This window comes from Sebastes fasciatus, chromosome 14, assembly GCF_043250625.1.
Source record: "Sebastes fasciatus isolate fSebFas1 chromosome 14, fSebFas1.pri, whole genome shotgun sequence".
NCBI lineage: Eukaryota > Metazoa > Chordata > Actinopteri > Perciformes > Sebastidae > Sebastes > Sebastes fasciatus.
The window spans coordinates 14,785,051-14,812,357 of NC_133808.1; the positions used below are offsets into that span (position 1 = coordinate 14,785,051).

Consider the following 27,307-nt stretch of genomic DNA (forward strand, 5'->3'; position numbering starts at 1 on the left):
TGCTCTGAGAAGCAGAGCACTCTGTTGAAGGGCGTCCGACCTCGGCGATGGTAAATTTGCTCGGGCTGTTGAGCTAGATGACCTGTTTATTTGGACTTGCAGAGCGAATGTCTCAGACTCCTGGACCGATCAGTGGATACGCTGTACACCAAGTCGGCCGTGATGGCTTTTACAGCCAAAATAAGCAACATTAACTGCCAAATAGTTGAGCACTGGGAGGAGAAGCATGTCTATTTACTGCTCGCAGCAGCTTCAATTAAACAAACAGCAAAGGGAACTGGTTAAGGATTATTTTATTACTTAGCATTTTGTACAGTTTCTACCATGGAAAAATAACATGTAACATAAGACTGTATTTACAATTCCATTTTTACAAAATGTCTTTACAAGAATTTTTTTGCCGGTTCAAAAACTTGAGACTAGAACACACGAAACATTCACATTCACGCACATCCAAACCAAACTTTGTAATACACACATAAATAAATATAGACATTCACTGACTGCTGCACGACAAATATTTCTACAGCCAAGAACATGTACAATTCATCATTTCCACACAAGTTATAATTTCATTAATAAACATTACGTATTACTCCCAATATAATTCTTTGTTAATCTGTTAATGAAATATTGCTAACATACTGAAAAGAGGCAACACAGACATTATTTCATGCCAACAGAATGCTAACGGTTGTCATGCAAAACCATTACGAGCTTTCAATTTGAAGCAAGTAATTCATTTACAGTTCAAAAAATCAAATGTACTACATGCAACATACTATGTGAGATATTCTGGGTTAGACAACGATGACTTTACATTATCCATCAGTACTGACTGTATGCCTAAGCGCCTCTTTAATGGGTAACACAAAATAAATAGATGAATTTCTACTGTTCTTTCTTCATGAATAAACAATTGTTTTACAGTTCTGGCATTTCCTGCCATCCATGTTCAACCACCTTCAATCAAGGAATTGTTTTTCTTTTAGACCATGACCTAATTGCTTTTCATTGATCAGGCTGTTCTCATACACCGTTCGTAGCTATACCTACGAAAAGTAATGCACTGTAATTTGTGTATATTCCATGCAATCAATTTGCACTCGCGTGAAACCAGAAGTCAACGTTGATTTTTTTGTCACGTAACTTCTGTACTTAAAGGGCCAGTGTGTAGGATCTGGCGGTATCCAACTGCAGCCTCACCCGTGTGCCAAGCGTGTTGTTGGCCGACACGAAAACGCGAATGGCCCTATCTAGAGCCAGTTGGAGCGGAGCCAGTGCGTGGAGAGTGTGTGTACGTGGAAAGTGAGTGGTGAAACAAGAGAGAGAGAATTGACGGTAGCGAGTAACGTTATCGATTCCAGGCCAAACAGGAAAATTTAACAGTATTTGGTTTGTCCGTTCTGGGCTACTGTTGAAACACGGCAGACTCCATGGAGAGGACCCGCCCCCTATGTAGATATAAACGGCTCATTCCAACGTAACAACGATTCTTATTAGCAGGTGATTATACACTAAAGAAAACATACTTATTAATATTATATTCCATTTCTGCCAATAGAGCCCCCTAATTGTTACACACTGGTCCTTTAAGTTACGCCACTTCCGGAGTTATTTTAAGCAAAACCACAATCTTTACTTAAACCTAACTAAGTAGTTGTGTTGCCTAAACCTAACCAAGTTTTGTCCTGTGAGAAAGTTTATTTTGAAAAGACTGTACGCATGTAACGAGCGGAAATTGACACACGTTGCTGGAATAACTTTTCGTAAGATATACAAACTGTTGTATGAGCATACGTTGCATTGATCAACTGACTGAATTGAAATTTGACAGCTGGATCACAACTATTTTTCGGGGTCTTACCTTTTACCTGGAATTTCATAACGTACTAACCTGATGAGTTGGGGATGTGTTTGGGGAGCTGTGTACTAACCAACGCAAAATGTGAGACCTTGTGGTATAAATGTCACTGTACAGACCAACCCGTCCGCTGACACGTATCAGTCGAGGGAGAGGGGTTAAGAAGGAATAGCTGATGTGTTGTTGTGGAGCCTGGAGAAGATGGACCCATGTTTCACGAGCAGGGGGGTCAGTTCATGGTCTGATGCGCTGTGTTTCTGTTTGGTTCCACACATTCCTTCCCTGACAGACGGGAGCAGAGAGCCACTGGTGCTTCTCCCTATTGGGTTCGCCTCGACTTGCAGCTCAGTGCCTCTCTACTGACGGCTTCTGGTGGTGAGAGTGGTGCTGCCGGAGTCTGGGTCCTAGAAAAAGGACACGTTATCAGAGATCTGTCGGACATTACTTCAGAGATTCACATCTTAGTAACAGTTGACTATCCATTAGTGCAGTAGAAATGTGCTTGTTTTGCTACTTGCTGTTGCTGATACATGGCAGTGTTTCACCTGTTATCTAGGTCATAAATACGTTTTACATCCTCTCCTTTAGCTGAGCCAGCGCTAAGTCTGTCTTTTCTGTATAAATGATGCTGCGTGCGTAACACAAAGTAATGTGGCAGAAGCACAACATCTTTTCCTATAACTGCAGATTTTTTGGCTACTTGGGGGCAGCGGAAACAAGCTGTAAATATTGACATATTATGCCCTTATAAAGTTGATATGGCGAACTTGTTAGCATTTATTTAGAGTCGTTTTTCTCTCCATCTCAGCTCTCCACCAATTCATGAGGGACAAATATCAGACTCTTTAGCTGCTAAATGCTCCACTATGTTCCCTAGTTAGGCATTTGGTGCTGGACAGGTATATCGTAACAGTAGGCTTTTAAAGATTTTTCGCTGAAAACAGCTGCCTGTTGTGTCTTGAAAAACGATGCTGGCCAGAAAATTAGTGAGCCGACAGATGGTAAATTGCTCTTTAGAGCTGAGGGGAACTGCTGTAATTCTCTCTGGGTTCATATCTTCAAGCAACCCCTATCACATGCAAGCAGGCAGGTGATCCATTGTTGATATTAGAATATATATATTGGTCATAATTTATAGAATAGTTTGACATTTTGGGAGCTACGCCATTGCTTTCTGGTGAATGATTATTTGTGCCAGACTATTTTTTGGCTCTGAGCAGTTGCCAGGCAGCGTGTTAATGAGTGAGCTTTAGAGGTAGGTGGATTTTGTTAAAGAGGACCTATTATGCTCATTTTCATGTGCACACTTGTATTTTGGGTTTTTATTAGAACATGTTTACATGCTTTATTTGTTCAAAAAACACTTTTTTTTTCTCATAACGGCTGTGCTGCAGCACCTCTTTTCACCCTCTGTCTGAAACGCTCTGTTTGAGCACCTGCCCCGCCCTCTTGAAAAGCCCAGTCTGCTGGGTCAGCTGGTTGACCAATCACAACAGAGTGTGCACTCTGTTGTGATTGGTCAACCAAACCAAACTCTTCAGACTCCGCTCCAGCTCCGCTCTAACTGGCTTTGTTTCAGGGCGTGCCAAACTAGCCGCTATGCAGGTATTATGCAAATGTGTTACTTAGTGACGTCACCACGTTACGTAGGAAAGGGCGGGACTTCAAACAAAGCGTTTCAGTCAGTTCAGGAGCAGTGTTTCTGTGGGGGAGAGTAACTCCCTTTGGTGTGAACTTTGGGCTTTGTAACTTTGCAGACCTTTTACATACACAAAAAACGATATAACACACTAAAGGAACGAGAAAAAGTACAAAAGCATAATAGTCCTATTTATTGTAGGACAGAGCCAGGTTAGCTGTTTCCTCCTGTTTTCCAGGAGTCTTTGTGATAAACTAACCGGCTGCTGGCTGTAGTCTTATATTGATTACACAGGCGTGTGAGTGGTATTGATCTTCTCATCTAACTCTCGCCAGAAAGCAAATAAACAAATTAAAACTTTCACTAAAAAAAAATGTCAAACTATTGCTTTAAGGATAAATGTAAGATATGCTGTTAGCACTGAGCAGTAACAGCCACTTAATGACATCCAACACAATCAGTCAAAAAAAAAAAAATCACATTAGTGGACATGATGGAGCATCAAAGACAGTAATATGGACTTACGGTGTTGAATGACTGGTAATATGTTGGGGGTCTGGAAGGTCTTGACAGTGGCAGGACCTTCCCCTCCAGTCGTTATGACCTGCACCTCCAGTCTGTAGTAGGTGGACGGCCGCAGGTTGGACACGACAAGCAAGTTATGATCCTGTCAAGTGAGGGAGGAGAACAGTAGAAGAAACGCAATCAGTTGAAATACAACAGAATGCGCCTTTGAATTTGACAGGACTTGAATGGGCAGTAAACCGGGGGAGTATCGGCTGCAGAGCTGTCTTTTGCACACAAGCCACAGACAAAAACAAAGACTGTGTTTTCATAAGGCTTGCTGTCTCTCCTTCTTTTGCTGCCAGCTTGATAAAGTGTGCGGTGGGTGGTTTTATTTATAGACGAGCTCCAGAGGCTGGGAGGTGCAGATAGGCGGAACGTGTTGTTGATGGAGCAGATTATGTCAAAGAGCGGCTTTTTCGGAGCTCTCACGGAGGATGAAAGAGGAAGACGTGAAGGCAGATGAAAACGTAGAGGAGAACTTCCAGCAGGACACAACACTTCCTCAGATCTCTCCCTGCTGCCTGTCTACACGCCGCCGCTTATCACAAGATTCATGCAAAGAGGCCACAGCAGTGTTATCCTCAAATCACCCTCACCTTTGACAGATGCTGTGAAACAAAATGCTGAAAATAGAACATACCTTCCTACTACAAGGGACAATTTAAAGACTATATGACAGCATGGTCCCTGTGGGATTCGGTCTGCAGCATTTGTAAACAGCCTTCACTCTATGGCTTATTGCGGGAGTTAGAATAGAAAAAACACCAATCCTGTTTTAATGAAAATAGACTTACTGGAGGCAGGATCTGGGACTGGGAGATGATGCTGTTGGGCAGGCTGTTTTGCCGACTTTCTGTGGTGATCTCGGCCCAGGTGACCTGGAAGCCTGTGATTCGCTGATGGGGAGCCACCCTGGACACGCGCCACAGGAAGTTACCGGTGATGTTTCCATCAATGATGGAGAAAGAGGCCGTCAGGTTCTCAGGCTTAGCCAAAACCTTTGGGACCCCCGGAGCTGTTAGGAGAAAGGTGATCTCAGTCAAGGTCTTGATATTAAAGCAATAGTTTGACAATTTGGGAAATGAACATATTCGCTTTCTTGCCAAGAGTTAGATGAGAAGATTGATAGAACAGGTGTGGGGGGAAAAAATCAATACAGCTTAGTATTGCGAAATTTTGCGTGGCAATATTGTATCGATACGCAGACATCAAGTACCAATCTTTTATTACTATTAACCTCTTAATAATCCAACGGCCGCTATTCTGTCTTTCACAGGTTGAAACAGGCTCAGTTTTACAAGCTAGAGTGAAGATACTGGTATATGAAACTAGAAAACCCAAGGGATTGATTGGTACCAACCATGTCATGTTAGCTTGTTGGGAAGATCGCTAAATAACGCTCCAGAGTTACACTAATACAGAATGATTTCAATGTGCCCTTTACTACAGTACTCACCTCCCTCCCCCGGGCAGGGGATGTGTTTGTGAGTCTTGCTGCGGATGGTAGCGCAGGTCGGCGTGAGGAAGGTGGTGCTCTCGTCCTTGGAGCGTCTCTTGGACTTCAGCATGTGAACGGTGACTTTGTACTTGCAGGAGAACAGCAGGCCCGGGAGGTTGATGTAGTTCTCCTGAGCCAAGAAACACATTATTCAGCCCTGATGACTTTGACATGTCACCCAGGTCAGGTCCCATGGAGCTTCAGAGATAATTAAATACACAGCGCCGGGGCAGATCACATTCCCGCTCAGGAACTCAGGAACATGCCCCACATTACGGGACCACTTTGAACGCTCACATGGTCGGGGTTAGACCACTATCCTTCTATTCAATTTACAATAAAAATCATTTTTTTATAGCTTCCACATGTGGCATAAACGCGACTTAATTAAGAAGCGGCAGCCGAAGTGAATTTATGTGTAAGTTTTAAAAGAGAATGGCCTGTAAATCCCTGTTAATGAATTCTGTGCTGCAGTTTTACACTTTACACTCATTTCAAACTTTAATCATCTATTGATCTCAACAAAAAAATCTCATTCGGGGAAACACAAAAAGCAATCGTGCTGACTAGTGGATTTAGATCTTGCATTCGTAATAAAGAAGTTCTACATTAATGGGCAGTCCCGTGAGAGAGGGTGTGTGTATGTTCTCTCTGATATGAAACAGCTTTGATTAAAAGTGAATGAGGCGCTGCGCTCACATAAAAGCAAACGCCTGGAATCCTTCCCAGCGATCTATAGAACATGGATGTATATTTCCTAGCAACCAGAGCGCCGGTCCCCAAAGAATGTGTTGATTGCCAGGCCTCTGCCATCCTGTATCAGCCTGAGCCCGAGCAGTTAACCCCCCACCACCCCCCACCCCCAGACTCTCCCAACCCCTCCACAGATCCGACTGCAAGAAAGCCCTGTGCAGAATGCGTGGCTGGGGCCGTTGGAGGTGAATGATCCCCCGTTCCGGGAAACATTGTTTAAGTAAATGCGTTTTATTGGCCAACACACCACATGCCTGACCACACGACTGACTCATAATATTCAAAACAACAGCCAGTGATTTGCCCAGTGCAAATCCAGCGCAACAGGGCTTCAGGCTCGCTCGGCTCGAGTTGTTTTCTTTAGCGGGAGCCGCTGTCCTTTCTAAGCATCAGACAAAAGGTTAGGCGCGTGCTTTGCATAGCACAGAGCTGCTGATCGAGCCGTAGCTCTGCAGCGCTCTGTGATCCGACCCGCAGTTGGAAGGTGTGTGAAACTGCTGCTGGAGGCTAACCTGCGTGACAGATTTCTCCGGCCCTCGGGTCTCGTTGTGGCTGCAGTACTCCGGCATCCACTGGACGTGGTAGCGACTCACAGTGGGGTCTGAACACAGGGGGAGGATGAGAGAGAGGAGATGATGTCACATCACACAACAAAAGACTCAACTCAGTACTCAGATTTAGTATTTACTTACTTACTTAAGTACTTATTAAGGAGCAGAATGGCCCTTCTCAATGTTATATTGTGTCATTGTATTAATTACAAGTGTCAAAATGATTAGCGTATCAACAGAAAATCTACTGACACCAATTTCTATATCTGATGAAGATTAATTCATGAAGCAAAAATGGCAAATATTTACTGGTTCCAGGTTCTAAATTGTAATGATTCGCTGCTTTTCTCTTTATAATCGCCACAAATTGTGCTTTGGTCTAGTGGCCAACAAAACAGGCTGGCTCTAGACGGGCATTTTTCACTATGTTCTACAATCAATGAATCAATACTCAAAGTAATGTCTCCGCATACAAGTTTGAAGAAGATTATTTATACGCACATCACGTAGGTGCGAGGCAATCAGAACAGTGTCAGTAAAAAGAAAAAGGCAACGCCTGCAATGTGACCCTTTGACCTGACGACATAAAACAGAGTCAATAAAAAATAGATTGTAAATGGACTTGCATTAATGTAGCGCTTTCCTAGTCTTTCGACCACTCAAAGTGCTTGACACTACATGTCAGCATTCACCCATTCACACACACACATTCATACACTGATGGCAGAGGCTGCCAACCTGCCCCTCAGGATCTAATCTAAATACTCATTCACACAAAGATGGCCTTTGGGAGCAATTTGGGGTTCAGTATCTTGCTAAAGGACACTGTCATGTGTCCGGAGGAGCTGGGATCAAACCGCCGACCTTCCGATTGGTGGACGACCTGCTCTACCTCTGAGCCACGGAGTACTATGCATACAAGTTTAACTTGATTTGGACAAGAGCATCAATTGAATATGGTTGTCAAATAAATGTAGTCGAGTGAAAGCAATAACTGCCCCTCTACTTTCTGAAATGTCGTGGGGTTAAAGTATAAAGTTGCCTTAGATATCTAAAACTGTACCATAGTACAGTACTTGAGGAAATGTGCACTGTTATATAACACCACTGAACATTAATCAGATGAAATGATAAATGAAATAATGAACTGATGGGTATCTCACAAATTACAACACTCCCTATCTGAGATCTGATATCACCATTTCCATTATTGATGATCACGATAACTTATGTAAAGAAACATGAAAGCACATGTTCTTTTTTCCTGTTTCCAAAACCTTTCCTTTTGTTGGCTGACGGCTCAATTCCCAACACAAACTTCCACTAACTTCAACTTTAAGGATTTGCATTCTCATCAGTGGAGAAGCAGCCGTGGTCACGCCGGGACACAGCGGCTCTCATTCGCTCCGTTACTGTACAGTAGCTCATCAGCACTGTTTATCTGCCCATCACCCGCATTTTATGTTACTGGATTTATTATTCATTCAACTGTGTCGCATGGATATGTGAAATATTAATAATTGAGTTATGCTATGTTGGCCCCTTGGCGGGGGCCTGGGTTGTAGTGGAGGAGATAAAAGGGGTCTTTTGAAGGCTTAGACACAGATCTGGCACGTGGACCCCCTGAGCTCTTTGGAAGCAGAAGAGAGGGAATTACAGGGAAGCGGGAAATCGGGAAAAAATAAACAAGATATGCTTAGCCCGGTCTGACAGGGAGGGGAAGCGGCATGTAAAACAAGAAATGGGACACGGAGATCAGGTAGAGAACAGAACCTCAGCGGCGTTCGATAAATCATGGCTGGAAGCGAGCCTCAGAAGTGCCGCCACCGGCCCGGACTGCTGTCTTTTGTCTGGGTGTTGGGCAGACAGCGATATATTATCTGAGCCCGTGTACAGTACGGTTCTCTTTCGTCTGCTGGACACAACCCAGAGAGCCCGGCTGCTTTGGATCACAGAGACAATGAGTGAGAGTTTAATCACGGTTCAGTTAACCTGTCCCTTCTCTCCGTCACACAAACCAGATGTCCAGAGACTAACAACTCTCCAGGCCATCTGCATGTCTGCGTGTTTACAGTAGTGGAACCCAGGTTGTCAGAGTCAAAGCCGGGGTCATCCCTCAGACTAATGAGTGGCACACACACACACGCTGCAGACCATGCGCTGCGAACGAGAAGACGGAGCTGGACCAGGATTAACTCTGCACTGCAACACTGTGATTCCCAAGCCACGCTTGATCCCCGTCAGCATCACTCAGCTCTCTGAGTGCGGGCCAACCTCGCTAACAGCTCTGGGCCAACTCTATCTTCCCCTCCTCTCTCTCTCTCTCTCTCTCGCACTCTGATTCAGCAGTTGGTGTCTCACCAGGCCTCTCCTTCAGCCAGCGTTTGCATTCTTGACTCTAAGATGTGGAGTTTGGCTTGGGCGATGACATCTATTAGTAACATAACATAGACCAGTGAATGGGACTTGACAGGTTACCCTGAGAGCGTGGCTTTCAAGGTTTCCATATTTCCACTCTGGTAAGGGCTGGGGCGAACGGACGCCGCTGGGACCGGCATTCCTATAGGCTTTAACCCCTTGCGGTGCCGCAGCCCACGGCCGTTTCTGTTCCCAATGACATCAGGTCTTGTAAAACAAAATGGGCCGCTTCGACGCTAATGCGAGGGCGAGGATCTATTAAACGCAGCTGTCAATAAATCCCATCGCACGGCTCCGGCTCTGTGTGTTTATTGTTCTTGTTACTAAACGGTGGCTCCGCTCTACCAGGCCATGCGCAGGTTTACACCAGCTCTCACATTACGCAGCTCTCACAGTGACACATTGTTTCACTTATTTCATTCACACCATCTGATACCACATTTGTAAAAAAAAAAAGGGATGTTCCATTGTTTGAGTCACTGAGAATCGTCCTAACACTTTATTATGAGTCATGGTGATTGATGGGCATAATGGGGTGCTAATTAGATTCTAACAAAGCAGTAAATCAATACAGTGGAGTGCATACCTCCCCGGTTCTTCCAGTAGACGCGGACCTGCAGCTGGCCATCCTGGTAGAAGGGCGTGCCCACCTCTAGAGGGCCAGAGGGGCGTTTGGCCAAGGTCGAACCAAGAGGGGATATCTCCTCCTTCTTTGACTTGAGCACTGATTTTACTGGGAAGAGAAAGGAGAAATATTTGCTGCCGTAGCTAAGACAGTGACTGTGTTGTGGCAAACTCTCCAGCATGGTAACAGAAACACACAATTATTTCTTTGTAATATCGCGGCAGTTGCAACGCGTTCCTTATGCGTAAATGTGTAACTCGATGGGTACACAAAGTACCGCCTAACGCTGCCAAGGTTAAAGGTTCAATTCCCTCTAGAGCCACACATGCTTAAAAGGCTTGGTCTGTGATTCCTAATCACGCAGGAGCTTCGAATGAATGCAGATGTGCCGCCAGCGCACCTTGGCCATTCCTGCTTTTTGCAATTCTCCTGATGATTGTTTGCCTGAAGACTCTCAGTAATTTAGGAAAATTCAACTCTCAAGGAAAACAAACAAACAGAAAGAAAATTGGATTCTGCTACATTGGTTCAGCCATATGGATCTGCAATCACAAAACTGCAACTCCATCCAGGTTATTTTTTTTAATTTCAGGTAGTGCATGACTCTGCATGTGACTCTTAATTGCACCTACCCATTATTTGGTTCCCACATAACCTCGGCTGTGTCAGTTTCTGAGTGGACCTTTAACCAAGTCTAAGGTTTTTGGCTAAAAAAAATCACCAAATGGCAAATATATAGTAAAACAAGACTAAGAGTCCATGCTAATATCAGGTTTACCACATTCACCATCTTAGTTTAGTGTGTTAGCACGCTAGCATTTGCAAATTTGCACTACACACAAAGTACAGCTGAGGATGATGGGAATATAATTTTTTTGGCAGGGATTTAGTCATTAACGCAGCAGTAGGTAGAATTTGAAAAGGTTATTTTTATAATCACTATATTTATTTTTATAGGTCACTATTTCCTGACAGTAGTTCATGAGACAGGTAATCTGAAAATGCCTATGTGCCCTCTGGTGTCCTGCGGTGCTCCTAACAGCATCTGCAAGATTTCCCAGACCGGAAGAAAACAACCAATCAGAGCTGAGCTGGAGCCTGCTCTCTCTGAGCAGCTGTCAATCACTCGCGAACTCCAATCAAACAGTCAAACTAGGCAGCGCTGATCAAATATTAAATCAATATAAAGCCTGAAAACAGAGCCATGAGGAGGTGCAGAAGTCTAGTTATCTCTCATAACACTTGAATTACAATAAGCTGAAAGGTTATTATGGAATTTTTGCCCAATTGTGCCAAAAACATTCTGCCTACAGCAGGTTTAAGTCGAGTTAAATTTTGACCCGATGATGGTGCAAGATCACTGAAGTGATTACAACTCATCCTGAGAGGGACATGAATGTCTGTACCAAATGTTATCAATTTCGACGATCCATCCAGTAGCTGGCCATTTACATTTCCCTAAAAAGCCACATAAGTCAACCTCATAGTGGCGCGAGAGGAAAAGTCAGAGGATCACCAAAGTCATTATGATTCATCCTCTAGGGACCGTGAATGTTTACACAATATTTCATGGCAATCAATCCAACGGTTGTTGAGATATTTCAGTCTGGAACAAAGCGGTGGACCGACATAGAGCAGTGCAGGGATGACGTATGTTTATAGCATCGCCCTGGTTTCCGTTTTCCGTGTCTCATTTAGCTACTTAGCACCTTTTTAAGACACGTAAAAGCTTCACAAGTGGGATATTTACTGACGTATATTATGTCGTAGACCAAAACGTGTGTTAACCACAGACCTTATTTTAAGCATTGAACCAAAAACCCATCGACTTGGAGACGAAGGAACCGGAAGTGCAAAAACGCTAATTCATTTCCGGGTTCCAGGACTCATTCCTGCAGCACTCTACCGCCGTCCCTAGTGGCTAAAATCACATATCAAGCCTGACAGCTGAGTTACCGACAGAAAAATTAGCACCAATGTTTACCTGACTCATTATTCTGGGAGGTGCTGAAGTGGAGAGAAGCCTTGGAGCTCTTCAGACGCACCTGTCCCCAGTATGTGACGGCCTGCAGCTCCACAGTGTAACTGCTGTTCTGCAGCAGTCCCTCCAGATCCACCCAGCTCTGAGCCTGCAACAACGGAAAAAAAAAAACACTTGCATGTTGGCTTTTGTATAATGTTACCACACTGTCACTTGAGGCTCCTTTCAAAGCCCTGGCTGTCATTGTCCCAGTCACAGTTCCAGCTCAGCTCAGCCTGGGCCAACCCGGGCCTGTGGGAAAACCCTGCTTATTAAGAACACATGTGGCGCTGGGGAAGGTATCGTGGTGAGGAGATAGCCTTCAGGGCCTTGCAAGGGAGCCGTGTTATCAGAGCCTCCCAGGGCTTCCTCGCCGTGTTTAACTTGCAACATTCCACCATCAGCGTGAGCTTGATGAATTCTTGTTATTGACTGTGCGTGTTTTGACATTCCTCTGCCAGCAGGCTGCTTTCGAAGCCCAGAGGTGCCAAAGTGGAAACCAGTAGTACATGTGTCAATGGGTGTCTGGTGTCTCCCACCTCTATCTCCTCTGCGCCACATCTGCTACGCATTTCATACACTAATTCAGGAGAAGACTCTACAGAGGTGTGCGTGGACTGTCTAGACAATCTGTCTTTCTGCTCCAGTCTGTAATGAAACACTCTCCACAGATACTGAGCCACAGGTATGTACTATCAGGTCACATGTTACTGGAAATTCTGTCTCTAATTTATGAGGACAGTAATGTGATTTATCTATAAGGAAAATGTCTGTATACGCATGAACCCATTGCTTCAATCTGTGACAGTCCAATCAATGCTTGCATGCACAATCGTGTAATTTTTATGTAGAAGTAAAAACACAACAAAAACAAACTTTGTAATACTATCAAAATATTATTCTGTGGCTTTCTTTCTGAGTTGTCCAAGCCAGGAAGTCCAACTTTGTAAGCTCTTAACTTGCCTGTTTGTTTAAGCTTTTATAACCAAATTGTATTCATCCCTTGTGATCGCAAGCGCGGGGGTTTTGTCTATGTTGACATCCCAGACAAAGGACCATGAGAACTCTTCTTTCTGGCTGGACCAAATAGTTGAGGATGTTCCAGTATGCAAACTAGTTGGAACCAAATGGAACCCATTGGACTCAATGGTATTTCCCTTTAAAACATGATATTTGTGCCATTATTAGAGAAGGTTTCTTGGATGTGTAAGGGGCCGAGGGGCAGGGTAATTGGAAGCATCTACTGGTGCCTTCAAATGATGTCGTGTCTACCGTGTTCACGAGACGAGTCCATATGAACGCCACCCTCTAAGTGGAAAGCTTCTGAAAGCTCAGAGTTCACGAGTTGTGATGTGTTTGTTGACGTTGTCAGAAGTTCATTTTTTAGTCAAAATCATTTTAGTCGCATATTGTTTTTCTTTGTATAATATGTCTGAGGAAAATGTTGATATTCTCAACACCCACATCTTTTTCCTCTGTCATTATGCCTTTACATGTCCTGCATTATGTTACCCACTTGCTAGCTTGCTAAATTGTTAGCCTCTGTGGCTTCTAGACGCCGACAGTAGCATCAATATTGTCGTTGCTTAGCAACGGCGTTCTCACGACTTAACCACTTGAACGCCACGCATATCGTGTGCACGACTTCCCATGTTGTGAACACAAGCTACATTTGAAGGCACCATTTATTCCTATCAGGTGGCTCCACCCACTCCCATTTGAGAGTATTGGGAGCAGGTGTGGGGAGCCACACACCTGGAGCTGATCTCCTCATCAGGGGAGAATTAAGGACAGTCAGCAGAGGTCATTTGGTGTGGCACATGATGTGAGTGAGGAGCTCTCAGGCTCATTCTCCTCTACATCTCCTGGGTGAACCTTTGTAATATGTTGAACTGGTGAGTCGGCTAGCGGCCCGGCTAAGATAGTTTTTGGTTTGCCAGTTACGGGGTTAGGGCTCCTGAAGGAGCTAGATCTTTCTGTTGTGTTTGTTTCTTTGAGTTTGGATAAATTACAACTTGTTGACTGTTAAGCTGACTCTGTCTGATTTTTTATTTCTGATTTTTATCTGTTCAAAATGTACCTTAAAGGGAGATTTGTCAAGTATTTAATAATCTTATCAACATGTGGGCAAATGTGCTTGCTTTATGCAAATGTATGTATATATTTATTACTAGAAATCAATAACCAACACAAAACAATGACAAATATTGTCCAGAAACCCTCACAGGTACTGCATTTAGCATAAAAAACATGCTCAAATCATAACATGGCAAACTGCAGCCCAACAGGCAACAACAGCTGTCAGTGTGTCAGTGTGCTGACTTGACTATGACTTGCCCCAAACTGCATGTGATTATCATAAAGTGGGCATGTCTGTAAAGGGGAGACTCGTGGGTACCCATAGAACCCATTTTCATTCACATATCTTGAGGTCAGAGGTCACTGGCCATGCCAGTTTTTCCTCGCAAAAATTTAGTGCAAGTTTGGAGCATTATTTCACCTTCTTCCCAACGAGCTAGTATGACACGGTTGGCACCAATGGATTCCTTAGGTTCTATGGTTTAATATGATATCAGTATCTTCACTCTAGATCTAAAACTGAGCCCGCTACAACCTAAAAATCTCAAGTTGCGTAAATGCATCATTATCGCATTAACTTTGACAGCCCTAGTTTTTAGCTCTTCTGTTGTTTTACCGAGTCTCGCCTTAGATTAAATATACTGCAGGCATCAATGTAAAAGATAATAATAATAGAATAGGAATTGTGAGTATAGTTATGTAACCACTTGACTTTGAAACTACTGAGATCTATGTTAAAAACACTACCAATAAATAAATAAACCCATGTACTACTTCAGAAATAGCTGAATTACACAATCAAAAAACTAAGTAGGAGAAAACAAAAAGCTCCAAAATAGAAACCCCCAAAAAAGTGAACAATATAAATTGAGATATTTAAGAAACACAGACTATGAAATCATGATTTACAACTTTAAATATGGCTATTTATCACACTTAATGTGGTTCCCTTCAAAGCTTAACAGTGCGTTTAAGGGTTCTTTCATCAGTATATAAGGTATTAAAACAATGAAGAACACATTGTTTCAATCTGTAGGTGATTGATTGCCGTGCAAGTATATATATATAAATAAATGCAACTCCTATTCCATGTTTATCCTTTCTCCACTGCAGGCCTGCACGGATAATACTGACAGTGATGAGTTGGGGCCAGAAGAGAAGGTGCTGAGATAATCCTGGACAAGACCCTGTCATCTTAGAGAGAGGAAAAGGGAGAGAAAGAACACATCACTGTCTGAGACAGGGTGAGAAGATTACCCCGTTGGTGGTCTTTCTCCTTTTCTTCTTGGATGGCACCATGGACTTGGTGGGCACGGTCCAGCTCCAGAACACTTTGTAGTGATGTATGGGGATATCGGGCTCCTCTGGCAGCGTCCAGTTGAGACGGACTGTCACCAGGCCTTCGTCGCCCAGCGTCACGTTGCTGACACGCAGACTGGTCGGGCTGGGAGGGGCGGATGGATCTGAAGACATAGCAACAACATGAAACAACAAAGTCAGCGCCGCGGTAACGGATCTCAGTACATCTGTAGACATTTAGAGCGCAACACAAAGTGGGCCTCTGGTTCTTCTTGTATGTGACAAATCTCGAGCCAAAGGCGGTGTTCTTGCAAGTATAATTTCAGGTCGAACGCATTACGGGCCAAGACACCTTTCATCACTTGCGGGTTAGCGCTGCAGCTAAGGAGGGGCACCAGTATGACACTGTATAAAGTAATTAGTCCTCCGCTGACAATCTGCCATGAGATGTTATGACAGGTGTCATGTCACGTCTGTGACAGCGTTCGGCGGGACCGAGAGCTCGGGTCAGGGGTTAACAAACACATGCTGCTCACTTTGGCTCGGCTCTCTACATTCCTGTACTCTAACTAATGTGTGTCCAGAGTGAAGCTGGTTCAGAACCCATCCGTATGTGACCCAGCTGATGTCAGCCTGGTGCGGGAGGAGCAGCAGGGGCCACATGCCAGACGCCGGAGCGGAGGGAATAGCCCCGTAATGAGAAAATAATTCACGCCACAGCCCTGTTGGCTCGCCTCTCCTCCCACCTGAAACGCATTTAATCCAGTCCACAACCGGACACATCGGTTCTCCATACCAGCTGATGTTGGCTGCACAAGATAAATAAGCTCTTACAAATTGCTCTAACAAAGTATGGTAGTGCAAAATTGCAATCAGATGATACGGCCGCACTATATAAATAACAATGGCATGACAGAAATGGCCAGGAGCTCATCAAATCCATGACAGCTCCCATCAATCTATCAACGTTCTGGCGCTGATTGGCCTGATTGGAGATCGGTTTCCATCCCTGCAGCAGAATCTATTCCCCACCTGGTGTCTGGCTCTGTCTGACAGCCATCCAGAACGCTCTGGGGAGTAAATGTATGACGAAGGATTGACAGGGCAGGTCAACACGCACACACACGCACGTCACCAAAACACACTTTTTGTATTTGGCACCCGTTTTCAGCATTTGGCAGAACATGGGAAGTGCTTAGGATGTCTGCCAGTGTTCCACTGCTAAACAACTTTCTATATATTAATGGATAAATAACTCAAGTTTGGAAAAAGTATGTTGATGTGCACTGCGTTGTTATGAAAAAATGAAAATGGTCCACACAATGCAGACACTATATTACACAATATACATTGACAGACGCTGAACCCAGAGCTGCGTTAAAGCTGAACATGTCTCTGCCTCAACATGTCAAACAAACACACTGTATCTGATCTGGATCACATTCAATCTAGACACATTATATTCACAAATCTGTAATCCCCGGGAACCGCACGACAATTGGCCGTTGCTTTAACAAATGCCATCTGCAAGCACAACGCTGCCATTTAGCGTCATTCAACGCTGAAAGTTTCAGGGTGCGGGAGCAGAGCAGCGACGCAGGACGCCACCAGAGCTCGTTCGCTAATCTGTGGCAAAGATCTGAAGCGCGCCTCGGTTACGTCACCCCCTCTGGAGGCAAGACAACACTTGCATTCATTTGAAACCTGCAATATCCTGACTAATTCAGACATATTACATTTTTTATATGACTGTAAAGAGGGGGAAACCCCCTCATTTGAAGACATAAATGAAGATCTGGTTGTAAGACAGAAAGAAAAAAAAACCCTGTCCCTCTTAATTACTCGCATTCTGCTCGACATCGGCATGAATTACCATTTCCACTTAGCTCGCTGGGTAAATGTGTGGAAGCTGTGGAGGGGAAGCACTTATTTACAAGTCAGGTTAACAAGGTTAACAAAAGAATTCAAAGATTTAATACCTGAATACTGTTTTAAATAAAGCAGCGTGAATGTACGGAAGCCCTGAAAGGCAAGTCTGATCTAAAGTGTTTTCCCTCCTGTGTTTATGACTTGTTTTGCCAAGATAATCTTTCTAAGTTACTTTTATTTATTTCTTCTGTAAAAACAGGTGAATTTTTTTTTTATTTTTTTTTATTTTTTTTTTTCCCAATTCAATCATAATCAGTTTTCTGCTGCTGAATGGAGCCATGGGGCTGAACAGCCTAGGACACACTTCAGTTCTCACAAAAATATGGCTTTTAATCCTCTAAAGAGATGCAAGGTGCAAAGTGCAGGTGAACAGTTTATTTATTTTTTTTAAAGACAAACCAAAAAAGCATTTCTTTGAGTCAGTCATAAAGAAAGCTTCCCCACAGCCACTTGGTTTGTATGGTCAGATAAGAAGTCAAATCAGGTTCTAAAACTCTTTCCCAAAGGCTCCACCTGTTCCAGGGTCTTAACCATAACAAATGGAGGGTAGTGGGTGTCAAACAGGAACTTAAGGCCACACACACTCAGCATGATGTACACACAGACACAGACCTCTGGAGGAGCGGAAGTGTTTGCTGGGAGCGGTGAATCCGCGGGTCCCGTGGACGTTGACTGCAGCAACTCTGAACTGGTACCATCTGCTGGCTCTGATGTCGGCCAGTTGGACGCGCTCCTCAGCGGTCTGAGGGACAGATGGGGGGGGGGGGGAGGAGAAAACCACAGGGGTCAGGGTTCACGCAGGGTCACAGCCCCATGTGAGTTTGCTGCCACATCAGTCATCTGTGTGTTTTCTCTTTGCCAAACTTTCAAAGACACTGCGACTGTGAGGAATGTGCAACCGCGTGCAACAGTCTGTCAGCGCACTGCGGCACTTTCACAGCTGTAGCATGTGGCACGCTGGGACATGTGAAGCTGACATTTCTTAGTGATGCAGATCCCAAATGTCTGATCAAAAGAATCACTCACATAGCATCATTTGATGGGATCTAGAAGAGAGAAACTTTTCATCTTACTGACATGCTGCAGTATTTTTATTTATATTAGTGTGTAGATTCCTACCTGTGCCACGGTCTGCCACTCGGTGGCGTCGTCCTCGCTGGGGTGGATGCCATAATTCCAGCGGCGCTGCACCACGTAGAGGACGGGCTCCACAGAGATGTTGAACTTGGAGGACCAGCGGATCTCCAGCTGACCTGACGGCTGCTCCAAAATCCCAGCTCTTTCCTCGGCTTCAGAGGGACTCCTAAAAGTACAAGCGAGATAGACGATACCGTGACGGGAGGTAATCTCACCACGGCGTGGAACATCGTAGGTGAACTTCCAACATGAGATTTGTTGTTTTCCTTTCCTTGGCTGGAAAGATAAATGACACCATCAGAGTTGGACAGATACAGATTTTGAAAATGAGACATGACCTCACCGCAATAGATTTAATGCACGCTGCGTGTCAACGGCATCATCTTTCTACTGTGACAGGTTGTGATATTTCCTGGCCCAGAGTAATGTGTTTTAGTAGCTGCGCTTCTTAGTAATGACACACACAGTTTGCATCTGGGTATGTGAGATGGCGCGCGTAACGTCTCCCTCCCTCTCTTGCGGACACACCAGAGCAAACATACAAGCATACATGTAAAGTTCATTGGCATCACTGCACTTCACCATTCAGCCTCTCAGACGAAGTCGATGCGGCCATGTGCAATAAATTAGAGATTTATTAAGTGCAGGACTGGGCCAAATGCTCAGCCAAGTCAGACTGACTCTCTCTCGAGTAGATTTATTGCAGCGGGGACGCAGTGAGTTGTTGATTGAGCGTCGGGCACAGTGATAATGAGATGGAGATTGGAAAAGCACGTTTGAAAGTACAGGAGAAGGCTGAATACATCCCGCAGTTCTCAATAAATCACCCACAACTTCAGACCATAATGTCGGACCTCTGTCGCTGCTGAGCGGCCCACCGCTGCTCCGCATTTAGAAAACAGCACCGACACACGCCTCAAGGCTACCGCGCGGCGTGTCGGTAAACAACATAATCAAGACTGTGTTTTGTATGCAGAGAGCTTGATCTACTTATATCTCTATTCAGTCTTCATACAGGGCACGTAAAAGTGATGGATCGGTGCATATAAAGTCCTGGAAGATGGAGGAGGGTCCTTGAACCGCATGCATATGGAGTCAGTGCTTTGTTTTGTCCCGCTGATAGCAGCTTTCTGCACACTAACAGCTGGGGGTCATTGTGCTGCGGTTTCACAGCTCCACAGTCGCAGAGAGAGAGCGCACAGAGTGCGCGCGAACAAACGTGTCACATTTCCTGCGCAATACTCAACACCAAGGTAACCACAGCATTCCTACATCTCCCTCTGTCTTAGCTCATCTTCCCACAAAGTCACACAAGCACTCCTGCAAAGCAAAAACCCACAAACTCTCTCTTCCGCAATATGTGGAGGAGGGCAACGCATACACTTTCTCATGCCTTGCTCTTTCCAAAGATAACTTTTGGGTCAGGTTTGGTCCAAGAATCATACAGCGTTCATTTTTCAATGGCTGCACGCTTCCTCCAAAGCCGTGATGTAACTGCTCCTGGAGCAAGAGAGCACGGCGTCCATTCATGTCTTAATCATGCCAGCAATTACACTCCAGGAATATAATTCTCAATACTCACGCACATACTGTCATAATGACTGCTCTAATTACAAGGGTTGAGGAAAACAAGGACATACCGCTAACTGAGGATGGCTGACGGACCGAATGACTGACTGACTTGTTGAGACAGTGTGAGTGAGGGTAACTCTCGCTGAATTCAATTTCTTTTCTACATTTTTCACATATTCTTTTATTCCAACCACCCCTGCAGCTCCTTTGCCAGTTTCTCTCACAGTACAGTGTAGAAACTCTGCACTGCTTTTGATCAGAAAGCACACATAACAAGTTTGGGTTGCATCACATGTGGTGCCATGTCTTCTGAGAGAGAACTAGAGGGAAATATATGAAAATGAAAGACAGAAGAAGAGCCTAATAAACCACCTATTTCCATACGTGCACTGCATGTGTTATCGGAGGCACACCCCTGCAAATACATCTCCGAGCTGACATCACGGAGCGGCGGATGATGTGTAACGGCGTCGGGCTCTATTGATGTAAAAAAAGAAGAAGGTTTGTTACTCATCAAAAGCCCAGCGGGAGGTCCAGTGTCTCGGAGAACTTTTTTTGTCTATCAGAGAAATACACGTGGGCTGGGAACCTCTAACCTGAACACATACATCTGAGAGTGATCTCGGTGGGGGAAACGCTCCATTTCTCCCCGCTTGTGTTTGCTAATGGCTTCCAGCATCATGGCTCATCATGGCAAAGACTACACACACTTGTGCACACATAGAAACAATTACGCTCTTCAAACCATGAGCAACTAATTAGACCTTTAACACCGAGGACCGGGACAGGAATTCCATCCGGACTTTCACCAAAACGCTCAGTGTAATTCAGCGTAAACGCGGCGCTGACGGCGACCCGTCGTGAGCTCAGCATTTGTTGGACTAAACAAATCAGCGTGCAGGCTGCTTGATTGGAAGGTCTCACAGTGCGGTGAATGGTTTTCATTGACTGGGTATTGAAATGTTCAAGGTTACGCCTGCTTTCATCTTTCCCCCGATTTAACGTGCTGTTCACCTTATGAGCACGACATCCACCGTGAAGTCCCTGAGGATTTTTTTTTCCAAATCAAATATAAATACCAGCATGCCCTTCTGTGTGCTCAAACTCAAAATCACATGCTCTTGCTTCTCCCAGCTATACACAGTGAAACATGCTTAGTGTGATTCAAAGCATACAGAGTGGATCGCTGCTGCGGTTCAAAGCTTGATTCAGACTCATCTTCCACAGCTCTCGCTTCGACATCTCCTCCACTTTTTTATGGCCTCGGGCGGCCAGCAATTGTGCGCAGATAGTATATATATATATATATAATGTAGTTCCAGCTTCCATCTCCAAGTTCAGAGGCTATTGGTTCTCTCACATAACAACTCAGCACCCTCAGAACATCAGGCCGCCTTGGGCAGCGCTATTAAACAGTTTTACTGGAGCAAAGATTCCTGGGTACATCTGTGTCTGTGAAACCCTCAAGCTCATCCAGCAAATTCAAGGCTGAAGATATATACTCCAATTTACAACAGGAACAGCATGAGGGATGTGTGGGTGAGGATGTGCAATACAAAAGAGATGAAATAAAGATTTATGTTTCTGAGCAAGTTGTCAAAAAATTGTTCAAGATAATCTGCAATTTGCGTCATTGAGATTTAAAACTGATGTTTGACGGAGAGGGATTAATTGGTTCGGCGCTGTTTGTGAAAACGATGCAAACTGCAACAGTTAATCACGTTACAAAGTGTGACGTTTTGCATTGGAACCATTACCAGATATGAAACGTCATTTATTGAGTAGGATGAATAGAGGAGGAGGGAGTATCCATGATTCAGCTGATGAACCGTGTTAATCTTGTCCCTGTTGGAAACGGTCATGAGCGATGATTAAATGAAGAGATGAGCTGCTGAGTGCACGGGCAATTAAGCAACTTTATCAGCACGCACAGTCTAACGTTTAGACACTGAGTGCATCCCAGGCTGTCAGCCTGGCTCGCTGTCGAACGCCCTTCTTCCTCTAATTAATGAATCATGTCTGTGTTTATGTTTCTAATATGTGTTTTATATCGCAATCTATCAATGCATTTAAACCATAGACTGTATATAAGAAGTGGATGTAGTAACCTTGACGTCACCCATTGGTTTGTGGACTGACGTTTTGAAGCCTTGAGATTGGCATTTTGGCCGTCACCATCTCGGTTTTGGCCGTCGCCATCTCGTTTTTTATTAACTAAAATGTTAAAGTTGTGGGCGGGACAGCTAAACAAAGAGCGGAAACTCCCTACGAAGCTCTGTAAAGCCAAGGTGGAGCTGCAGTTTCAGGGGCTAATTTTCTGTCGGTTCATTACTACAAGTGACCCCTTTCACATTGTTACATTGCTTTCAAATTGTCATTTGATGCATTATTATTAAAAGGAAATCAATTATTGCCCAGGACTGAAATCTTAAAGGTGAAGTGCGTAACATCTGGCGGCATCTAGTGATGAGGTTTCAGATTGCAGTCAAATGAAACGTGTGCCAAGCGTGTATGAGAACTACAGTGGCCGACGTGAAAACGCTAATGGCTCTATCAAGAGCCAGTGTTTGTTTTTTGTCCATTCAGGGCTACTGTAGAAACATGGCGGCCGGCTCCGTGAAGAGGACCCGCTCCACATGTAGATATAAACGGCTCATTCTAAGGTAACTAAAACACAATTCTTATTTTCAGGTGATTATACACTAAAGAAAACATACTTATTATATTCCATTTCTGCCAATAGATCCCCCCAAAATGTTACACACTGTTCCTTTAAAAGACCAATCATGCAGGTTTAACCTTTAGTATTACCTTTGTAGAGGTTCTTAGGCAGCTGGCAGGTGTGGCCGCAGCCGTTGGAGCAGCACTTTTTCACGGCTGAACACTCTCCATCCTCCTCACAGCTCTCCACGCAGGCTGCTGCGAAGCCGCTGGCCTTCTCTGGGGCAGGACAGTCGCCTTGCTTCACTCCCTCTACCGATTTCAGGAACTCACAGCTCGTCAGACACTCGTAGTGTTTCTTGGGAAAGAGGGGCTAAGGAGTAGGGGAGAGGGAAAATATATGTCAGATTACTTTTTTAAGACCAACCTGCTGACCTGCAAACAAGCAGCTCTGTGAGTTTGCAGGGATTGTCCTGTTTACATTGCAGCTTATGACTCACCGGAGCGGTGGGTACATTTAAACAGCTTTGATTCAGCCCCGCAGAAAGAGTGTCATTACAGAGCGCAGAAAGAGCTACTTCACACTCCTCTCAAACTTTCCTCTTATTGAATTTTCCCCACTAAGTATCAAACACTTGAGTCTGAGAGGCGACCACGGTATTTTTGCTGGTGACATACCTCGCATAAATCCTGGCACTGGTTTTCCTTCAGGTCCCAGGATTCCTTGCAGGGCTCCAGGCACTGTGAAAAAGGAGAGAAGGGTGTCAGTTCTTCAAAGGGCCAGCCACATCAAAGAGCCAACGCTGCCGAGATGGTGCTCCAGTGCCGGCTGCCTGTCAGGCACCTCACTCAGCCACTTCCCCCTGCACGTTCACAACAACCAGTCACACCTCTTTTTGTTACGGATGCCTGGCATACCCTCAAAGCACATAAACAATCTTCTACAAAAGCAAACATGGGGGGAAAAGGGGGGTTGTCCGTTATGAGTAGTGAGGCACACCCTTGCTGTGTCTAGAAATCTACCGATGCTTGGATTTGGTGTGCCTCCCATACCGTCTACGCTTCATCCCGCCACTTCTCCTGCTCATGTCTGGGCCTGATGCACTCTGGCACCGCCACCAAATTACCCTTCTCTTTTACCACGCTGAACACAGAGCGCTTCATAAATGATACACTTAATGTTCTTGGGATTCCCTTTTTTTAAACACGTGGAACAAATTTGCTGAATGTTTGGCATAGGGCACAGGATAAAAGGAAAAACATCAGCGCGGGTGCAGCTCAAATTCATTTTGCCATAATGGGATGATACAATTTCAAAATGAAAGTTTACCAATCTAGTCACACTCCTCTTGCTCTAAATACTACAACTCGCCCTGGATGAAATCAAACTCAATAAACGAGAATGTAATTTAGCACAAAAGTCCAAGCATGTCCAACAGAATCAGGCAGATGCTGCCGCAGGAAACACAATATGTTCAGATGGGACTGAGAGAGGCGAGGGGTTTTTATGTGCTCCCGTTTGCTGGCTGCGGAGAGCTGGTGTGAAAGAGAAGAGTAGGCTGGAACCGCTGCCAGGCTGCCTCTATGCTGCACTGGGAGCAGCCCAAACCACACCAACCAGATACCTGCCAAAGTCACTCATTCAACTCCACTTAATTTAGACACCAGTTACAGTACCAACACGAGGCACAGCAGTAAATCTTCAACACATTCGCCTACATTCTTCATCAGGGACAGTCCAATACGTGGTATGATAGGGTAGATATGGAGATGTGCCATTTTGGCTCATGAAATAATCAGAACAATGTGTAGTGTTATGTAAGGTACAGTACACAAGAGTGGTTAAATGAGGGCACCAAGAAAGAAAGAAATTTCACATCTCAGTCAGAGGCCAGAGTTGTATTTATGACTCTTTAATTCGCTCATTAGCAGTGTCTGTCATTATTTTGCCATTGCCAGCGAAAAGTTTATTTGCTTTTTATGGAGTGCGGTGGACGGGGCGCATGATGAAACATAAACCTTGCTTCTGGAGGAACATGCTGCAATCAGGGGCCGCGCGCACGTCTGCCAGCGCTCAATTACACCGAGCTCTCGGCTTTTACCAGCCTCGTCTGCGTGGACGGCGCGTTGAGTGTTGAGAAGCCGGCTCCAGAGGGCGGAGGAGGCTGGGAGGGGAGGTATTTTCTTAATTACTTCATCGCAATATAGACATCCCTCAAGTGATGATATAAAATATAAAGTGCCAGAGGGGATTATTGGACGCCTTGGAGGGAGTGTAGCGTAGTTATGACAGCTGAGAGCTCCAAAAAGAAACTAATGTGGTTTTTCTACAGAGCTGATCAGGTGAAACCGCCGCAACACCTCAGAGATTTAAGATGACATATGAGCTCAATCGCGCCGTCCAAGTTATGCCTCACCGTCCATGCAGTTTTATCATCATCTGCTATGAATAATACGGTGACCTTATATCATTAATTCTGTTCTCAATTGTATCCTCTGAGAGCATGAGCCTGCGGCGAAGACGGGCAGTAGCAGCAGCCTCAGCATCCCCAGCCTCAACGCGAGCAGGAACAATGAGGTGTTGAGGCAATAACTGTGCTGCTGCACCAGCGCCTAAAGGACGTTCTGCCAGTAGACGCACATGTTAAAGCCCCCCAAATCCCTTCTACAAATCACTGAACATACACACTTAAGCCAGGGGGATCAAGCTCATTTTACTCATTGAAAGATCTTGTGTGTGCACGGACTGAATGCATTCCACTGGCTTTTCACGAGGATGAGTCTTTTTTCTGGTTCGCCACAATCACAACTACACAAGTGAAAATTGAAGCGCCGTTACCTCGAGATGCTCGGGCTTGCGTGCCAAGCGACATGAATTAACACAGCACATTGCGTACCGAGGATGTTGCAACACAGATTAGAATGCTGGCTGTGTGTTTAGTGTTGTCTCACCCTCAAGAGTCCCCGTTTTTCTTTTTTTTTAACTCTTCAGGGCAAAAGTTCCCAACTAACAAAAAACTGCTGATTTCTAACAGGAAGATGTATTTTTTTTTTTTTAAATATCATCAAGACAGGACAGTTATTTTTTTGCTGAATGAGCAGATACATCGTAAACGGCGCTTTTAAAAGAGATTAGCGTTTGTGTCGAGGCAGTGGGAGCTCCCTGCAGGTGTGCTGAAAACTGACAATCTGTCAGCGATTCTCCCCAGCCACACCCACAACCTGACATATAAGAAGGGAAGAGGAGGGCCGACGACAGATGTCTTGCCAAAGCAAATAGGAAGGCTGTATTTAATTACAAAGGTGCCCTCATCAATCAAGTGCCTGATTCCCATTTGCACAATTTGGTGCTCGATCTAAAACCGTAGTACCAATGCCGCCAAAAGCACGTTTGGGAGCGTGCCATAACAGATTTTCTATATAAGCTCTTGTGCAATTATTTTGAGGGGGCAACAACTCCACCCAGATACACACCCTTCGTCGTCCTGAAACATGCACTTCTGCTTTTATATGTTGAAATTTGTTGCAATACCACTAAATTGCCAATTACAACAAACCAAAAAATGATTCCAAACCATACAGGAAGTAAAACTTCCTGGCACGCAAAACCATTCTATTAATGCGATCACATCAGAAGATATCTGTGGTCTAGCAGTTAGTATTAGTGGATCCCCCCGAGGCTTGGAGCCCTCAAACATCTGCACGTCTCGCGCTGTCGATAGCTATGCTAGTGTTTGACTTCTGAGATCTAATCTGGGAAAACACGCCATGGAACTGGAGTAGAGAACCTAATTGAGCTGGACATAGTATATCTGCTGGCTTTGGGTGCCAACGTCTGGGTCTCCCTCAAGCAAATCTCTCCAGCTGGCAACGCGGCTACCATCTGTTTGAATAGCGTAAGGAATGCATGTAATCGTCCAATGTGGTGTTAACATATTTCTGGACAAATTTCGCCTAAAAAAAGACACAAATGGTTCTAGTCTGAGATGTAAACAAGAGCAAAGGGGTTGTTTCTATGGACTTGAGCTGTTTAGTCTTAACGAAAGCATTTGGAGCGGCTGATTTCCCCCTTTGTCCTCTTATCTTCCTACCCAATAGTGACACATCCTGCATGGTTAAGTAGGAACATCCATAGCGGTCTTTCACTCCCCATTTCACGCTGTAATAAAACGCAGCAGTTGTTACTCTGGGGGACCCTGAAAGGCATTCTGTGGGGCCGATGAGAGAGTCAGGCTGAATGGCAGCCAATGCCACAGCCCATCTTCACTGTGTCAACGCTGCCTGGGACGAGGCGGAGGGAGAGGAGACGGGGAGGATGGGGGAGGAGAGGGAAGGGAGAGAGATTGGGGGGGTGGTTGTGGTGCATAGAACCGCCTGGGTTATCTCCACCCATCGTTAAAAAACGCTAACTGCCCCGAGTGAGTGACTGGAATAACATAAACTATGAAAAAAGTGTGTATATTAAATGTCACGCGACTGTTTTGTTTTAGTTAATGAAGCATGAACTGCTACCAGTCGAGGTTGCCCCTGGGGCTCAACAATACGCCGTGTATACAAAATAAAAGATGGATGATAATTCATGCTGATGACATTTTGCCAGAACACATTTGTACAGTCATAGGGAGATGAGTGAGACATCTATGACTGATCCTGTTATTTTGTAAATTAAATTACTCAAAACCATGCACCCACATG

General features: G+C 44.7%; 1 protein-coding gene across 1 annotated transcript in view; it reads right to left on the reverse strand.

Moving 5' to 3' along the window:
* Positions 1-276: 276 nt before the first annotated feature.
* Positions 277-27,307, reverse strand: part of anos1 (anosmin 1) — a 44,223-nt gene continuing 17,192 nt past the window's right edge. Inside the window, 13 exon segments of the mRNA XM_074659129.1 lie at positions 277-2,268; positions 4,029-4,170; positions 4,865-5,085; positions 5,527-5,698; positions 6,834-6,922; positions 9,877-10,023; positions 11,900-12,044; positions 15,272-15,477; positions 17,855-17,984; positions 18,362-18,510; positions 18,513-18,545; positions 22,763-22,985; positions 23,291-23,353. Coding sequence (XP_074515230.1) covers positions 2,210-2,268; positions 4,029-4,170; positions 4,865-5,085; positions 5,527-5,698; positions 6,834-6,922; positions 9,877-10,023; positions 11,900-12,044; positions 15,272-15,477; positions 17,855-17,984; positions 18,362-18,510; positions 18,513-18,545; positions 22,763-22,985; positions 23,291-23,353 — 1,779 coding nt within the window. The 3' untranslated portion in view covers positions 277-2,209.